The sequence below is a fragment of the Schistocerca piceifrons genome, chromosome 1, assembly GCF_021461385.2.
Source record: "Schistocerca piceifrons isolate TAMUIC-IGC-003096 chromosome 1, iqSchPice1.1, whole genome shotgun sequence".
Lineage (NCBI taxonomy): Eukaryota > Metazoa > Arthropoda > Insecta > Orthoptera > Acrididae > Schistocerca > Schistocerca piceifrons.
The window spans coordinates 1,064,451,854-1,064,471,474 of NC_060138.1; the positions used below are offsets into that span (position 1 = coordinate 1,064,451,854).

The 19,621-nt window shown below is 37.5% G+C and overlaps 1 protein-coding gene across 2 annotated transcripts in view; it reads right to left on the reverse strand.

The window, feature by feature from the left end:
• Nucleotides 1-6,939: 6,939 nt before the first annotated feature.
• Nucleotides 6,940-19,621, reverse strand: part of LOC124755725 (trafficking protein particle complex subunit 11) — a 121,985-nt gene continuing 109,303 nt past the window's right edge. For both annotated transcript variants that reach the window (XM_047249047.1, XM_047249046.1), the window contains exons 19-20: nucleotides 10,467-10,652; nucleotides 6,940-7,131 (exon numbers count right to left, since the gene is read on the reverse strand). In XM_047249047.1, the coding sequence (XP_047105003.1) occupies nucleotides 7,087-7,131; nucleotides 10,467-10,652 (231 nt within the window). In that variant the 3' untranslated portion in view covers nucleotides 6,940-7,086. The remainder of the gene's footprint in view (nucleotides 7,132-10,466; nucleotides 10,653-19,621) is intronic.

Consider the following 19,621-nt stretch of genomic DNA (forward strand, 5'->3'; position numbering starts at 1 on the left):
CTACTCACCATCATGGATAAGCCCACAACCATTAGAAGTGGATCTACAAACATTACAAGAAAGATGGGAAAGAAATCTTTCAATGAAAATTTTACAGGAAGAACATGGTACAAAAGCTAGTAGTTACATGAATCCAGAGGCACCTATATATGAAATTGCAAAAAACATATAAGCCAGAACTGCATCAAATACAAACGAATATACAGTAAAGGTTGGTGGTACCAAAGATGTTTACAAGAACGAAATATCTAGTGCTGTCTAAAACTTGAGAGTAGCACTGGACCCTTAATAAGAGCAAGACAACGGTCTTCATTGGAATACCAAATAGACACAACCTTATAAATGAGTCATGTGTAAATAAAGATTGTATTATGGTCAACAAATAGTGCAAGATGTGCAAAATATATCAAAACATTCAACTGCCTGCCTGCAGAGAGTGAGTTTCACAAGATACGGATTGCCCTGAAACTGAAAGGGCAATGACCTACTCAGCTCTACATTCCTGTTTTGCACATCAGTTTTATTGCTTTTGAAGAAAAATATTTTGGCTTGCAATGACAATGAGTATGCCTTCCCGATTTAGGTTTTCCATGATTTCCCTAAATCACTTCAGGCAAATGCCGAGACGGTTCCTTTGAAAGGGCATGGCCGACTTCCTTCCCTAGTCTGATGACCTCGCTGTTTGGTCTCTTCCCTCCAAATCAACTCAACCCCAATATCTCACAAATAACTTTGCCACTATAATGAATATTTGGCACATTTGGGAAGTATTATGCTGTTTAGAATAAATTTTGCACCACACTGTATTTGACTTGAAAATACTTTTGGAGAAAATATAAAATGAGAAGTACTTTAGATTCCTGAACAGTCTCGTTTAATAGGTGTGTATGTTCTGGACGTATCTGGGGAACTACCGTGATGTATTTGTGAGAATTTGCGTCTGTTTGGCAACATGTAGTGACTTGGTAGTCACTGTTGTCACATTGTAAATGTCTGAATTATTATGAAAGAACTGAAATATTTTTTAACATCTTAATGTGATTAAAAGCTTTTAATCTGAAATTTCATGTACCATAACTTTTAAATATTATTCCAACTACATTATACAATGAATCTCATTCATGAAAGGAAACCATGTTTCAGACTACATACGTAGGGCAAATTTGAAGACTGTTATAACTGAGAGGCAAGAGTAATTTTGTGAGTAAACTTGATAGATGATGATGATTTTTTTTGGGAAGTGGTCATGTGATATACGGGTGCTAGGTAATTGTCTACAATGTTGAAGCTCTATGGTGAGAATATTTTTACAATATGAAGCTGTTATGTTGATAACTTACATTGTGATGGTATTATATTGAACTAGGGTCTTCAGAAGATGTTGAGGAAATGTGGACAGGAGAGATAATGTGGTGGTGATGATTTTATTGATGATTTAGAAGGTGAAGATAGTAAAGTTATGGAACTATTTTGCAAATTGTGGTGCCATGTTCATTTATGTGAACAAGTATTTTAGTATCAGGAAATATGTTGAAAGTTCATTATACGGTTACCGTGATTCGGATGGCTTAGAGAAAAGTAACTGGCAACAGCTAATAATTTTTATGATAAAACATAGCTTGGGATAACATATATAATGAAAATAGTAGATAAGTTAGCTGTGGGAAAATATCTGTAATGTTATGATGTTGCTGAATGGCAATTTATAGCAACAAAATGATGAAACAGGTGTGATTATTTAAAAACTTGAGAGAGAGAGAGAGAGAGAGAGAGAGAGAGAGAGAGAGAGAGAGAGAGAGAGAGAGAGAGAGGGGCAGGCAATTAAAATTGAGGAAAGGTAGCGGAAACTGTTTTGAAAGTAGAATGTTATAAATTTTGACTGTTTTCTAAATTTTATGAAAAGACAAACTTCAGTGAAGCTATTTTCTCTTATAAACGCTTCTTATCCTTTGTAATTAGAGTGAGTCAATTTTCATGCACTTACCTGCTGTAGGAAATGCATAACTAGTTATTTAAATCATTTTTATTTTTACTGCATTTTCCTTGATTTTTGCACACATGTTAAATAATATACATGTAGTATTTATTTTATTGTAAGGAGTAACACAAGTCTGATTAATGTTTTTCAGTTTTTCGCTATTTGCGAAGTAAATATTTACACAATTTAGGTCAGCACTGTGAAGTTCAAAAGTGAAAATTTAATCATTTTACAATAAATAATTTTGAAATGGTTTCATTTTTAAGGTAAGAAAAATTCTGTGCAAGTAGACAAATCACTTATCTGTGAAACAAACAAATTTTCCACATTATTAGCCATTTCATTATTTATATAATTTTTTCTCTGTCAGTTAAATGTTATCATAGCTACAACACTCATATGCATTAAATACAGTTCACTTTCAGAATCTTTTTCAGAAAATTAATTTTTTCTACATTTGTCAAAATTGAACAATGCACAGTTCCATTATTTTGGTGTCAAAATTTTGCTCATTTTATGCTTGCAAAATTCTTGGTGGACTTTTGTAATGGAACTGGTCAATGGCCCTATTTTCACCACAAACCAGAACACTTAATCTGAGTGCCCTATACACTAAGGCAAATACTTCACATGACACAGACTTTTTTTCTGAAATAGCATAAATTTTAGCTTCGTAGTAAACAAAGGGTGAACTGTTATTTTATATACACTCAAATATAAAAGTTTATTTTCAAATTGACTCAAACAAAAATTATTAATTTAATTATTTCTCAAATAATATAATCATTTTCCATATTTTCGATTTATTTAAAAATTATAATTACACCTGAAATTATTGACACTGTTAGTTCTGTAATTTACTCAAGGTAGTAATTTGGAAGCATCTGAATGGGAATTTGGATTGAGGAGGGGTACATGCTAGATTAGTCCATGCAGTTGTGCAAAGCCACAAGTGGCATTGTAATCAGCACATCTGCCTAGTGAGCAGGAGACCCACATTCAAATTCTGGCCTTGGTACAAATTTTCATTTGTCACTTCAGTCTGCATATATACATTTGAAAAATAAATTAATCGCATATAAATTTCTCTGGGAGTACAAATTGATTCTCTGTAAGATTGCTGCACTGTGAGTTTTTATATCTCTGGCCTCTTGACCTAACAAATTTCAGCAAATGTTGAAGAGCAGCTGACATATGTCGTTGGCAAGAGAGTGATGCGGCGGTTGTTGGGACATATTGCTATGTTCAACAGTTGTGATTCCATCATTGTAGAAACATAACAATATTACATGTGAAATGACCAAAAACTAAAGGATGCATATAATCTAACCACACACTGTTTTATTCATAAAGACAAAACCCTGGATCTTTCTTCCTAGATGCAAAATATTCTTGCAGTGTGCCTTGTTTTCCAGTGAGCCACATTTTTGTCAGGCAGTCACAAGAGACAGATAAGTAATATAATTTATTATTACACAGTCTTCCTTCTCAGACATTTATTAGCTGCACTATACTAGCTATTGACAATGCCAAAAAGAAAGTGCACTTGATTTGACTCTCTCAAATTCAAACATTTTAAATGTTTTTTTTTGTAATAATAGAGGTAATGGTCACCATAATGTTTAGTGACAAGTTTGTTATTACCTTTTAAATGGAAATACGTTTCAGATCTTTTTTGTTTAAGATTTTTTGACTCAGACTGCATACATGAGGATCATTTCATTTGGAATCTATGGAAGTAACATTAGCATATCTCAGGTCATTTGGAAATATGAACTTCATAGTAGCTGAAGAGGTGAAGAACCAGGATTGCTTATCTGTTATTGATATAATCATACATGACGAAATGACAATCTGTTCAAAATACGTACTCTGTGGCTCCTACCTAGTTGTAAATCTTTCAGTTTAATGTCACTTCAATTATTGCGTGACCAATTTGCTGTTTATTTGAGAGAGACTGGAACACACAAAACTGATAATGACATAAAATTTTACAAAGGACCATCAATGCCCTTACCTTGAAGTGTATGTTGGTAACGGCTGCCATGAGCAACAACGGGAAGCTAAGATGGTGGAACTGTTGATTTATGTATGTTAAAAAATGATGTAATTCCTCCAGAAAAATGATGTAATTCCTCCAGTTGTATTAAGGTGTTGGTTTTATTGGCAACTAGTTTCAATTTTGTTACATCACCATCTTCAGGCCCATACTTGTTGATAGTAACCGTATGTATAACACTAGTAGTCAGTGGTGAGATAGTGTTCTATGAATCTTCACTCACAAAAGGATTTACAGAAACTCTAAAATGTCACTGAGAAACCCATACCACTAATTTTCGATGGTCTTCCTGGACCCAGAAATTTCCATTCAGTGGAACCTCCTTAACGAGCACCTCCTATCACATGCAATTCACATAATGAGCAAATCAAATTGTAAAAAAATAACTCACTTAACGAATGATGTTTTACATAACGAGTAATGACAATTTAGTGTGATGTCAGCGCAGCGGGGGAAATCTTCAACAATATGAACACCTTTGATTGTCGGCAGCGGCATATGAAGAATGCATATGCATATGCACATGCTGCAGTCTGGGTTTAGCGCTGTTTCTGCTACCATTTTAGTGCAGCTTGTGATCACACATTTTCCTAAACTTGTGTTCACACAGTCCCTTTTCTCTGTGCAAACTTTAATAACCTTCAAAGAAATGTCCCCAAAGATAAAGCTGCAACAAAGCAACCAAACAGAAAGAAAATGACCTTCAAAATGAAACAAAAAAATCAAGGAAAAACGCAAATGTGGTGTGAGTGTTGCTGATTTAGCATGCACATACAATCGGTACGCATCAACTGTTTGCACTATCCTCAAAAACAAGGACAAAATTAAGGAGATAGATGCTTCAAAGGGAGTGACAAGAGTATCTAAACAATGGTTTCGTATTCTGGATGATGTCGAAAGGTTGCTCCATATAAGGATAAATGAAAAGCAATTGCAAGGCGACACTATTAACAAGAACATCATGTATGAGAAGGTGAAATAATTTTCACTGTCCTCGTTAAAAAGACACCAGGATCATCAGTGGCCCAAAGAAGTCTTTATGGGAAGTCATGGGTGGTTCGAGAAGTTTAAGAGAAGAAGCAGCATCCATAACATTGTGATGCACAGTGAAGCAACCAGCTCTGACACACAGGCAGCAGAGAACTTCATCAGCAACTTCAAGATGCTTATAGATTCTGAGGGTTATCTGCCACAACAGGTTTTCAATTATGACAAGTGGGTCTATTCTGGAAAAAGATGCTGAAGCTTACCTTTATAATAGCAAAGGAGAATGCATTAACCTCTCACAAGCCAATGAGAGAGCATCTCACAATGCTTTTCTGTGTGAATGCAAGTGGCAATTTGAAAATTAAACTGCTTGTTTACTATTAAGGAACTCCATGAGCCTTCAAGAAGTGTAAAGTCAAGAAGAGCAGGTAAAATGTGATTTGGAGGTCCAACAACAAGGCTTGGGTGACATGATCTATTTTGTGATTGCATCAATGAAGTGTTTGGTCCTTTGGCGAAAAAAATATTTGCTTGCAATGAATCTGCTAGTCCATTTCTTACTTGTTATGCACAACCCTACTGCCCATTCTCCAAGCCAACAGGACCACCTTCTTGTAGAATTTCAATTCATCAACATCCAATTTCTGCCCCCCCCCCCCAACACTACTCTGTTACTCCACCCTATGGACCAGCAGATTATTTCTAACTTTAAGGTGATCTACACTAAAGCATTCTTCAAGCGTTGCTTAGAGTTGACTGAAGCTACCAATCTAAATCTCAGAGAGTTTTGGAAATATCGTTTCAACATTGCTGCCTGCATCAAGATGCTCGAAGAGGCATGATAAGGGATTACCAAGAGAACTCTTGCTTCTGCTTGGAAGAATCTTTGGCCACAGTGCTTTGGCAGATGTGACTTGAGACATTTGAGTCAGTACCTGCGGAGCCTGCAGTCAACATGATTGCATCTTTGGCCAAGAGCATGGGACCAGAAGTGGATAACAATGATATCCATGAGCTTGTGGAAGATAACAGACAAGAAATGACCACTGAAAAGCTTATGGGATTGCAGTGTGTTTCACAGCAGGAAGTTGTGGAGGATTCTTCAGAGGAGGAGGTGGAGGAGGCAGTAACAGCAAAGCAGCAATCTTCTGGCACTATAAAAGAAATGCTGAAAGCATGAAGATCAGTTGCATCGTGGCAGTAAAAATCATCACCCCAGTAATGCAGTGCTAAGTGCGCTACAAATTTATTTGACAATAATGCTGTGTTGCATTTTTGCCAAGTGTTGAAGTGTCAGCAGAAACAAATGACTACAGACAGCTTCCTAATAAAAAAGAATTAGTTTATGTATCGTGAGTAATAAAGCGTGTAATACTATATGTACAATTTTCTTTGAATAAATGGCATTATTAAGATAAATCTTTTAGTAATTTATCTGCACAGAACGCATTATCGTATTTTACATTAACTTATACGGGATAAATTGATTCTCTTAAGGAGTGTTTCATGCTATGAGTAAGATTCTGGAACGAATTATGCTCGCTGTGCAAGGTTCCACTATTACGTTTCTAAAGAGCTTTTTTGAGACAATAGTTAAATAATGTATCTGTGATAACATTCTCGTTAAAAACATTTACCTGGTGTGTCAAATGTTTTATGAGAATATTCATAAATCTCATCACACAATTAATACATCTTCAGATTAAAATATTTCCAAGCTCTTTTCCTCAGTTATTTTCATAGCCAAGGAGGAGCCTGAAAACAAATTATATTCTAATACCATAAATGTTCCTTTCTGCTTGGTGAAGTGGATGAAATATAATAATTAAGAATTTATTCAAATGTCAATTCATACATAAATATAATATCTACAGTTTTAAAAAGAAACATGCACACAGAGAGAAAGGCTAATAGGTCTTTTATACAAATACTGAATAGTTATCTTTATTTCAGCAATAAATATTTTTACAAAATGGTCAATACTTTTATTTATCCAAAAAGATGACAGGGCATAATTTCTTAACAGGGTGTCACGTATCATCCAAGCAACTTCTGATGGAAATTAAGATGCAACTGCGACAGATGTTGCAGCTTTTTTTGCCTGTGGCTGTAACATAGAAGATTTTATATGAACGTGACATATCTTCAGTACTTTGAAAAAAGTTCACTAAAACTGAAGTAGTTATTAAATTTACAACTACAAAATTATTGTTAGTCAAAATAATATTCTCATTTACAATAATTTTTTAAATGATTAATGATTAAAATACAATCTTTTGTGTAGTAAAAAATACAGATAATGTGGAAAAAAAGAATTCTTGGACTTAAGTGATGAAGGTACAGCTAAGACTAAATTAACTGATATTAATGATTTTAATGAGTATAAGATGTAGAGAAATGACAAACATACACAGAGAAACGAGAAAGGCATGAGGTAGCTTCTAAAGTATGACTGGGATTAACGTTACATAAAGGATATCTCCAAGTCCAATGATGACTGATTTAAATTCGCATCTTATGTTGCTATTTGTCACAAGAATTTAAAACTGAGAAAGAAAAAATGAGCATTGCATCTACGCAACTACTCCGCAATTAATACATAAGTGCTTGTCAGAGGGTTCATCAAACCACCTTCAGACTGTTTCTCTACTGTTCCACTCTCTTACAGCGCATGGGAAAAATGAACACCTGAATCTTTCTGTGCAAGCTCAGATTCTTCTTATTTCATTATGATGATCATTCCTCCTTATGTAGGTGAGTGTCAACAAAATATTTCACATACAGAGGAGAAAGTTGGTGACTGAAGTTTCCTGAAGAGTCTTCACTGCAATGAAAAATGCCTTTGTTTTAATGACTGCCAATAACGCAAAACAAGCTGCCCTTCTTATTATCTCCTCCCATCCTCCATTTTTCCATTGTTTGATTTCGCCCTTCTTATAACTTTTTCAGTGTCCTCCATCAATCTTGTGTGGTAAGTGCCCCATACCACACAGCAATACTCCAGAAATGCACAGACAAGCATAGCGTTGGCAATGTCTTTAGTAAATCTGTTGCATCTTCTGTGTGTTCTGGAAACAAAGCACAGTCTTTGGTTTGCCCTCCACACAACATTTTTCTATGTGGTCATTTCGATTTAAATTGTAATTGTAGACGCTATGTAATTAGTTGAAATGACAGACTTTAGATTTGTTTGATTTATTGTTACACAGAAATTTAATGGATTCCTTTTAGTACTATTGTGGATGACTGCACACTATTTATTGTTTACAGTCAACTGCACTTTTTGCACCATACATATATCTTGTCTAAATCATTTTGCAATTGCTTTTGATTTTCTGATGACATTACTAGATGTTAAACTACAGCATCATCTGCAAAAGTCTAAGATGGGTCCTCAGATTGTCTCCTAAATCATTTATATAGATTATAAACAACAGAGCGATTATAACACTTTCTTGGGGAATCCCAGATATAGCTTCTGTTTTACTCGATGACTTTTCAGCAATTACTATGAATTCTGTTAAAGTGGTAGAGAGTTTTGATCCCTTCTAAATTTTAACTCAAAAGCTCTTGAGACGTGAAATATACTCGAATTTTATGGAAAAATGAAAACAGTCCCACTGAACAATAAAAAAAAAATCAATTAACCCACTGTAGCAATGCGTGAGAAATGCTTGCAGATGTCAACAATGTAATGCAATATATACTAAGATGCTATCTGTTCTTTTGGACATGTCCGATTTAAATTGTAATTGTAGACACTATGTAATTAGTTGAAATGACAGCCTTTAGATTTGTTTGATTTATTGTTGCACAGAACAGACAACAACTGTCTGGCACAGTTGTTAGATTGGTTACTGCTGCTACAATGGTAGGTTGTCAAGATCCAAGTGAGTTTGAATGTGGTGTTATAGTCGGCACACAAGCAATGGGACACAGCACCTCCAAGATACCAAATCTCTGACATTGCTGTGGCCAGAAAAAGATCCTGCAAGAACAGGACCAATGACACTTAAGAGAATCATTCAACATGACAGAAGTGCAACCCTTCTTTTCCACGGAGACCATTAAGTGTAAATAAATCATAGTTCCTTCAAAGGTGAATTAAATGAAATACTGGACCCACTAAAATCGAGAGAAATATCAAAATTAAGAATTAATGACTGGATATAATAGATTAGATAAGGTACAACAGTAATAGTACAGAAGAGGAGATGGATATTTTTGTAACATTTATACAGAATGAAATACATGTGGTTGAGCATACAGATCTTCAAATATTATTGGGGAGTAGTCAGATGCAATGATTACAGTGGTTAATAAATATTTGTAAAGACAACACAAAGGAAAAGAAGACAGTAAAAAATGGGAATTTTAGAAGGATGCTGTTTAAAGTTGAATTACATAAAGTTTGGAAGCAAACAAAAATATGTTTAAAGTGCTCAAAGGAGACAGAAATATAGCCATAGTGAAAGGAAATACAGCCCTGTGAAAGTCTAGAGAAACGAAACTGGTACAAAATCCTTGAAACTGGGGCATGAAAAGAAGTGGGGAAGGTCGGAGGAAGGAGGAGTGTACAGAAGGTGGCCACAAGTTGGTCTACTTTGCTCTTGGCCACAGTTTGGCGGTGGCCATCCAGCCTGGTGAACAGCTGACTGGTAGTCGTAACAAGCTGTGCAATAACTGTAGCAGATGAAAGTAGACCACCCCGTGGCACAACATGCAGCCGAACATAACATGAATTCAATGGCTGTTCACAATTGAGGGCAACTGTCAGTGTAAAAATTTCAACACCCCCTCTATGAGGTGGTGATAAGATCATATATGTACATTATGTGCTAGTGAAAATATATTCTCATGAAATCATAGAGCAAACTGCATGCAAAAATGCTACAGTTCTGAGAGCTCTTTGAAGTCCTATGCTATGGAACTGTCTTAACATATAATGCCTCTGCACTACTGTAGGTTGTACTGTCTTAGCTGGAAGGTGCAACTATTATGTGATATATAGAGAGAGTAAATATATGATTACGATATACTGTACATGTAATTCACAGGATTTATAACTTACTGACAACACAATTATGATATAATTTGTTTTATGTGCCACTGCCATTATCTGAATCCCACTTTACGCTATTCTTTCTATAGCTACAACTTAGTTCCTTTAACCTCAACAAAAATTAAATAAACAGTTATCCCATTTGGCACAGCTGAAAGTTAATTTTTAAACAATACAACACTCTTACTGAATCTTTCACCTTCATTTTATGTTTGTCTTCTAACCTTTCATATCTGCCATCTGAACTTATTTGTCCCTGATGGCAATGCTCCAATTAGTTTTTGTTTCTGCCTTGTTTTTGCCCCTTACCACAGTACAAGAGTTTTGGTTTAAATTTGAAATTTCAAACAACCTTAAAATCGAAAAAAATGAAAAATTACCATGACATAAACATGAGACGGCAAGGAACGTTCTAGTAGCTCAGAGAGAAGAGACTGGTGTACAGGAGAGTCTGATCTTTCCACAGGTGTAAGCTTCAGTCGTGGCAGTGCAACAAGACCAGAGAGTAGAGGATATAGATTGTAGTCCAATGTACGAATACTGTCTGGTAGTATTCTTAACTGCAACTAAAGAAACAAACACAATAAGTATGGGCACAATTAATGGGGAAGTCACTAAAAGTTTTATGATCATCAATCACTCAGTGATTAGAAACATATGTTGTATACAGAGCAGTATGTAATGTAAGGGTAGATAACTGTGTCATGTAATTATTAACTAAGCTGCAACCACTATGCTGCTTTCTATGTAGGCACGACAACTAACAAGCTGGCTGTCTGCATGAATGCCCAACGACAAACTGACCAAGAGACGGCTGGAGTTCCCAGTAGCTAAACATGCTGCCCAACACAGTGTGCTTCACTTCAATGACTGCTTCACAGCCTGCATCATCTGGATCTTTCTACCAACACCAACTTTTCTTAATTGAACAGGGAACCCTCTCTGCAATATGTCCTATGTTCCCATAATCCCACTGGCCTCAACTTACACTATTCTCTGTCCTTCACCTGCCTGTCCCACTCCAGCACTACATAACTTCTGTTCCATCAAAGCACCCACTAGTCTTTTTTTCCCCTTCTGTGCTTCTCTCTTTTTCCACTCATCTTCCCCGTCCTCCTCCTAAGCCTTCCAACTGCACCTTGCAGCCCTATCCTGTCCCCTTCACATCCCTGCATGCTCCCACAAGCAACTTCATACGTTCCACCATCCCATTCTGCGATCTCCCATCATCCCATGCTGCCTCCTTATCCCCCAACACTGGATTACTGCTCCCATGAGGCACAGTTACAACTCATTCCGGCCACATTTATCAGAGACTGTGGTCACGTGTATGTGAGTTGTGGTTGTGTGTGCATGTTTTCTACTTCAGAAGAAGGCCTTGTGACCAAAAGCCAAAACATATAATAGTCATGTCGTTGTGCCTGTCTGGAACTCTATATGGTGAGCGGCAACCTACCCTTTTCATAATATTATTGTTATTTGACACTATGCTTTCCATAGTTCATTATTTACAAAAATGAGCTTATATTTTTGGTACCAACAAATCAGCCATAAAATAAAAAGAAAATGTAACTAATGTATATAAACTTCTGTTGGTACATAGAGCAACTGTAGTAACTAAAAATATGAAGAAATGCACTTTTACACTAGCATGTTTAAGTCTTAGTCCTGCTGTCACCCCGAAAGGTTGGTCTGATGCCATTTCCCATTCCTGTTAATTGACAGTTATCTTCTTCATTTCAGCATAACTGCTGCATTCCATAGTGTCAACGATCTGCCTTATGCACTAATACTTAGGTCTGCCTGCCACTGTGATCAACCCCCCCCCCCCCCCCCCTTTCCCCTGCACCACCTCCCCTTCCATTATAAGTTACAGCAACATTTCAAGTGATAATACATGCCTGTCTAGTCATGTACAGTGCTGGTTTCAGCTGGCCGAACCTATATCTCACAGACTGGCCCATGTGGGCCACGAGCTAGTCTTCAGCCCATGGTTCGGTTTAGATACATTGATGACATTTATGCCATATGGACTCATGGTGAGGCTGACCTCTTAAAATTCCTGGAATCTCTAAATACATTCTTCCAATTAAATTTCATGTGGTCCTATTCCAGATCCCATGCCACTTTCCTTGACATTGATCTCATCCTCACTGAAGGTCAGCTAAACATATCTGTCCACATTAGACCTACTAACAAACAACAGTTCTTACATTTTGACAGCTACCTTCATTTCCATGTCAAACGTTCATTCTCATACAGCTTTGGCATTTGAGGTAAACATATTTCTACAGATACACACTCTTTACAGCAATACGCCACATTCTCGCTTCAGCCTTCACTGGATGTAAGTACCCCTCTGGCGTAGCTCAAAAGCATGTTTCCTGGGCCATCACATCCAATCCTGGTACTGCTGATCCCTCCAAAAAACAACTTAGTGATCCTCCTCGTCACTCACTACTATCCTGGTCTTGAATGTATTAATCAGCTATTTCGACAAGCAACGACTTCCATCATGCCCTAAAATGAGGTTCATTCTGTGCAAGATTTTGCCCATCACACCTGGAATAGCTTTTTGTCACCCTCTCAATCTCTACAATAATCTTATCAGGCACTACGCTCATTTTGCAGCCATCTGCCTACCATATGGCACCCCTGTGACTGTCCCCAGAGCAGGACTTGCCTTATGCACTCTCATACCACCACCTATACCAGCCCTGTAATTGGCAAAACATACTATCAAAGGGCGAGCCATCTGTGAAATGACATGTCATATACTAGCTGTTATTTAAACACTGTTTGGCCCTTTACATCGGCATGACTACCACCAAGCTATCAATCAGGATGATTAGGGATAAGCAGGTGGTATATACTGGTAACAAACAGTCTCCTGTTGCAGGGCATGATGGCTGTGACCTCAATGCCATTTTGCCACACAAGCCATCTGGATTCTTCCTACCACAGACAACAGTTTCTTGAACTCCACAGTTGGGAAGGGGCACTACAACATAGCCTTGGTTCTTGCCACCCATCTGGCCTTAATTTATGTAAATTTCTTTGGTCTCAGCATTTCTTCACAGCAATTATTACTTTCTTCACTCCCTTTTAGTTTTCTACATCTTTCCTTTTCTGACCTGTGTATTATTCGCTGTCCCTCTCCCATCTCTATCACATACAATTAACTTAGCTTTTCACTCTTATTAAATCGTGCACGATGTTTTAGCAGTAATCTCTGTATTGCATGTACCCTATCTTCCACCTTTAAGCTCTCAGGTTTTCAAATCTTGTCTGGTGCAGTCCCCAACAATCAGTCTTTCCTTGTAATCCCATATGGAAAGTCTCTCATGACCTAGGGTTCTGGGCAACTTTTCCGAACCCGACCCCTTTTTCTAAACCTCGCCAGCCCTTTTCCTTCAACTCTCTTTCTTCCTCTTCAACCCTTCTGCCAGGAAGAGGAGCCACTGGCTCTGAAAGCTAGCAAACTGTAATACCTTTTACAAGTGTGTTCTCCTTCCACAGCTTGGTGAGTACATATTTTTTTATGTACCAAGTTACTTATATTTTCAAGATTATTTTTGCAGTATCATACCCATTATTTCTCAAAACAACAACCTTTTTTCTCAACACGTACTAATCGTACAAGGATGAATGAAATATCATTAGACAGTTTTTTAACAGGCTTCTGATATGCATACCGATTTTGCAGTAAACTAAATATTTTTGGAAAATTTCAACATACAAGAGACTTCACGACCATAGGCAAAAGGGCATCATGGATGCCAGTTTCATACCTGTATTTTAAGACGCTAATGTATTAATCATGAATAAGAGACTCCCTTTTCAACAGTATTATGAAATGGGTAGTTGCTATACAGTGGAGATGCTGAGTTACAGATAAGCACAACAAAAAGACTGTGAATTACATTTTATATTGGAAAGCCTTATATTACTAAGTTACCAGATCCACAGTTTCATGTTTCTCACGCTTTTAATCAACGAGATATAAGAAGGCAGAGTTAAAACTTTATTCACAGAGCAATTTTTCTTACGAGTATTCTTCAATTTATGTAGCACTGTTAGTCCATGTTGGAATGTTCCGTGTGTGTGTGGCGGGGGGCTTAAAACGTGTTGTTTCAAATTCAAATAAGACTGGTTTAGAAGTTTTAATAGCAAATCAACTTTTCACAAAAATTGTCATCTTTTCAACAACTGTGTAGACTACTGGAAAACAGTAAGTGAATGAAATTTTATAGTCCACATTCTTGAGATACCGACCAACTGCATAGTAAGTTTCATGTTAAGTATAAGTTTACTCCATGAAACATAAGATTCCAAAGTTTAAATTTTGTTCATGCTGCGATTTTTGTGCCCAACTTTGATGCAAATTATCTAGTATTGTTAGTCTGTGCTGTATACTTTTTTTCTTGGCTGTTAGAACCATGGTCTTTCTAATGAGCCCAGTTTTGAAAGTTTTATATAACACAGTTTTTTGCAATATCAATTTGAAAATACCACATTTTTTGCAAAATCTTCAAATTAGCACATCATTTATTCAGTGCTGGAACGTATTACATATATGAAACTTTATATTTGAGAACTTTGTGTTGTTAGGCTACATTTAGGTTGACATTTATCATACCTTTAGTCCCTGACACATAGGAAGTCAAAATTCTTTCAATTATATTTAAGAGAACATAAAGTTGTCCAAGATGTCCAATTTTGTTTCTTTTAACGAAATATAGCCTTAGATGTAATAGCTCAAAGTCACCAGAAACTCATGCTTGTCTTATGCAAATCTGTGCATGGAGTCAAACAAGTGACTATATCCCACTCAGTATTGCTTCGACGAACATTAAACTTTACCAATGTTTGTAGGTGACGTGCAAATGTTCACATAAAATTTCAATGAGTTCCATGAAGGAAGGGCAGGGCAGGTCTAGGTTAGCTGACATGGAATGACCCAGCAGATATTCCGAGCATTGGACACATGATCTTGTCAGCCAATAGCAACATCACCGTTAAGTAGCGTGAACACACAAATATGAAAAGTTACAGGATTAAATTAAACAATGGAAATTATTGATTTAAATTAATATACACAGATGCAGTATAGCTACAACAAAAGCTAAGTATTCACATATAATGTTGGCCACCAAAAATTTTTTGCTGTATGGTTTGGCAGGATCCTAAGAACACAGCTGAAGCTGCAGCAGCTGAATATTTGTGACAAGCATGATTATAAATTTCACTGCTGTGCATCGAACATTTTGTGGGTTAGCTGGCTGAATACATGTTCCATTGAACACTTCGGGGTGCTGTTGATACTATTTCTTTGAATTCACACCACATCCGGTCTACACTTACATTGTTAATTTGGAAGTAGTGGAGATTGTCTCTTAGGAAGGCACCAAGTCAGTTTTTATTTGCCTTTTTTTTTAAATAGGTGTATTCTTCATTTATTTTTGGAGGATTTGGGGGTTACAATATTCACTCTTGCTATGACAACCATGTGTTCTCTAATTCCTGTGTCTGTTCTGATGTTCATTATTAGCTCAGGAATATTTGTTGCTAAGAGGTCAAGTGTGTTTTCACAACCGTTTACTATTCACATGGTCTCATGAACTAACTACTCGAAATAATTTTGAGAGAATGCTTTTAGCACAATTTCGGATGATGTTTTATGCAATACCTCCACAATAAAACATGTATTTTCACCAACATATTGAGGGTAAATTAAAGTCACTGCAAATTATAATTGTATGAGTCGGATACGTGTCTGAAATTAAACTCAAGTTATCATTGAACTTTTCTGCAATTGTATCATCTGAGTTGGGGGGCCGGTAAAAGGATCAAGTTATTATTTTATTCCAGTTGCCAAGAATGGCCTCTACCAATAATAGCTCACAGGAACTATCAACTTCAATTTTGTTACAAGATAAACTACTACTTACAGCAACAAACACATCACCGCTAACTGTGTTTAGCCTATTCTTTCAGAACACCGTTACGTTCTTCACAAAAATATTTGCTGAACTTATCTCTGGCTTTAGCCAGCTTTCAGTGCCTATAATGATTTTAGCATCAGTACTTTCTATTAGCACTTGGAGCCATGGTACTTTCCCAATACAGTAACGATAATTTATAAACTGTTATACCAATGGTTCCTATATCAATGTTCTTCCTGTGTTCGAACTGCACCCTTTGAGGCTGAAGCCCTTTTTGTATTTCCCCAAGACCATCTAACATAACAAACTGCCAGGTTCACATCACACAGTCCCTGCTAACCATGTAGCCTACTGTGTGTAGTGGACTCCTGACCCATTCAGCAGAACCTGAAAGCCAACCACCATATTCTAATCCTCTAACTGGCATATCATACTCTATCAAAGCTCCACAGTAACTTCTGGACAGACTTTTATATGAACATGACCATCAAGCAGGTGTACATGCAAATGAGTGGGCGTTACCAAACTGTGGACAAGAGCAAAGAACACCATATAATGAAGGAAATAATTGCACATTGATTTCAATGGTTGCTTCACAACCTTTCCCATCTGGATCCTCCCAATCAACAACCTTTTCAAATATGAGAATAATCTACAAATATTTTTTCCTGAAGTTAAGGACAAAAAAACTGGGGTGCACAGATTAATTGCAATAAGGCTGGTACTCTTCGACCTCCAGCAATAGGTCTTGTTATACTATAGCACTACTGTGGCCTCAATGTGTGATGCGTCAGTGGCACGTAAGAAGTGAAATAATTAACCACATGCTAAATTGCTTATTATGGCTACAAGTTCTCGTTACGGCTCATACACAGCTAAAGAAAACCTTAACATTCCTAAAGAAGCAGAGAAAAATGTAAACTGTGCAGTGGGAGGAAGTATGAAGTGAGCAAGGGTTGTATTTGCAACTGGTGAAAAAACAAAATGTGCCTTCAAGAAACTGGGCATTTTACAGCCAGAAAGTAAATCATCTGAACATTGAAAAAAGGCTCTGTGATTATGCAGATGAGAAGTAACAATACAGATGCCTGGTACCTAATGAAATGTGCCAACTCAAAGCATTGACTTTAGCCAGAGAACAAGGCATCACCAGTTTCAAAGCACGGTGAGGCTGGCTATTGAGGTTTTTCAGTCAAAATGGCCACTGAAAACCACAAATTCACGCCAAGTGGAAAAATCAAGTGGCCACATTTGTTGCAGACTTCTGAGTGGATGAAATGTGCAAGGACTCCATTCCACTTCCACTGATGGAAAAATCCTACAAAAAAATGTGGTATCATAAATTCTCTGGACAGCACCAAGGATGGCACTCTATGGGAGGACAGTGATGACAACAATGATTCTTCTGGTAGGAGAGACAATGAAAATCATGATCAAAATAATCATCATGTTAGAATAATTTATTTGCAATGAAACAAGGTGCACTTCCTGCCAAATCAGGTTCCTTTGGGAATTGCACATTCTGTCCGTGAGCACCACAGCAATCTCTCCTAGTGGTGGCCACTGTCTGGAATTCTGTACTGTGTCTGCTCCCAGGTCATGTGGTTCCTGAGATTTCAGGTGGTTGATGTTATTCCCTCGTTTGCCAGTGAGCACTATAATTGTCTCCCAAGAACGTAGTCACCACCTGGTTCTCCATAAGAGATCTGATCCAATAATTACACCCCTGGTTGTCTGAGGTTCATTTCCAGAGAAGGGAAGTTTTTTCCTCTGTTTCATTAGTAGTTCCAAAGCTGGATTCCATGCTGTATTGAGCTGGTATCCTGTTTCCTGGTTGATCAGTTCCTTCATCGTCTTGATTTCAATAGATTCAGTAATCACACTATCCTAAAATGTGCGGGTATGAGTGAGGATCCTGGTTTTATCATAATTCATGGCAGTTCAAGTTCCGGGAGATTTTCTCCTACTGCTGATTCAGTGGCCTATCATAGCTTGGAAAGTCTTTGGTGTTCTTTACATATTACGCCAACTGTTCTAATGGTCTGAACGATGTAAGACATATCACATTCACATGGTATACCACATTTTCTTAACTCCAGATCATCTTTGACCGTTCCACAGAGTGCCCCGATGTTTTCTAGTGCACAGAACACACTCTTATTTTGTGTTTTTTCAAGATTCTGCTGATCTTCGCATATACAGACCATGTATGTGGTAGAAACATTACCCCCCTGTTCTTCTCCTCCTCCTCCTCCTCCTCCTCTTCCTCCTCCTCCTCCATGACCACGTACCATATTTATGCCTGGGTGGTGTCTGGTGCTCCTTATACCACCCATTTCTAGTGGCGCTATTCACTTCAGGACACACTCAATTTAATCAGTGAGAGATTTGATGGTGCTCTGCTGGACTTTTTCAATCATATTTTAATGCTATCAATTTACTTCCTACTATGTGAAGGCCAATTTTATGAACAGACTGAAGGATTGCCAACAGTTAGTCTCTTATTTCCAGTAGTGGCAAATCTATTTAGAGAGAGATTTGAGGATGAGGCACTTAGAACTGTTGCCTAGCAGGTACGTTGACGACACATTCGTCATTTGGCCACATGGCCGGAAAAGACTGGATGAGTTCCTTGACCCTCTGTACTCGAGTCACCCCAACATTTAGTTCACAAAGGAACTAGAGAATGATTGTCAGCTTCTATTCCTAGTTGTCCTCGTGAAAAGGATGACAAACAGCACATTAGACCATAATGTGTATAAGAAATCAACACACATTGACATATCTACACACTGTCAGCTGCCATTATCCAGCACAGAAGAATGGGATATTGGGGTGACTTGTACACTAAGCCAAGACACTGTCCAACTCAGACAGCTTGGCAGCAGAGTTAGAACATCTACAGAAAGCATTTACAGACAATGGGTACTCAAACGGGGAGATCCCCAAAGCGCTATGATCCGCCATATGACCTGATATAATGGCAGGAGGAGGAGGAGAAGAAAAAGAAGAAAAGACCAGGAGGGTAGCCTTTCTACAATATGCACAGTCTATATCTGTTGACATCAGTAGGATCCTGAAAAACCACAGAATCACAAGTGCATTCTGCCCACCAAACAAGATCAGGGCACTCCATGCAATGGACATAGATAATCTGGGGTTAAGAAAATCTGGTGTCTACCATATACCATGTGAATGTGGAATGTCTTACATTGGTCAGACTACCAAAACAGTTAACATTAGATGTAAAGAACACCGAAGACATACCAGACTATGACAGGCCACTGAATCTGCAGTAATAAAACATTTCTTGGAACTTGAACATGCTATGAATCATGATAAAACCACGATCCTGGCTCAGACCTACAGATTTCTGGAGAGTGTGATTACTGAATCTATCGAAATCAAGATGACAGAGAACCTGATCAACTGGGATGCAGGATACCAGCTCAGAATGGCATGGAATCTGGCTTTGGAACTTCTAGAGAAACAATGGAATAAGGTTCCCTTCTCTCGTAATGAACCCCAGATGACCAGGGATCAAATCACTTATAGGGCCTTAGGCAGCAGCTACCGCCTCAGGAGACAAC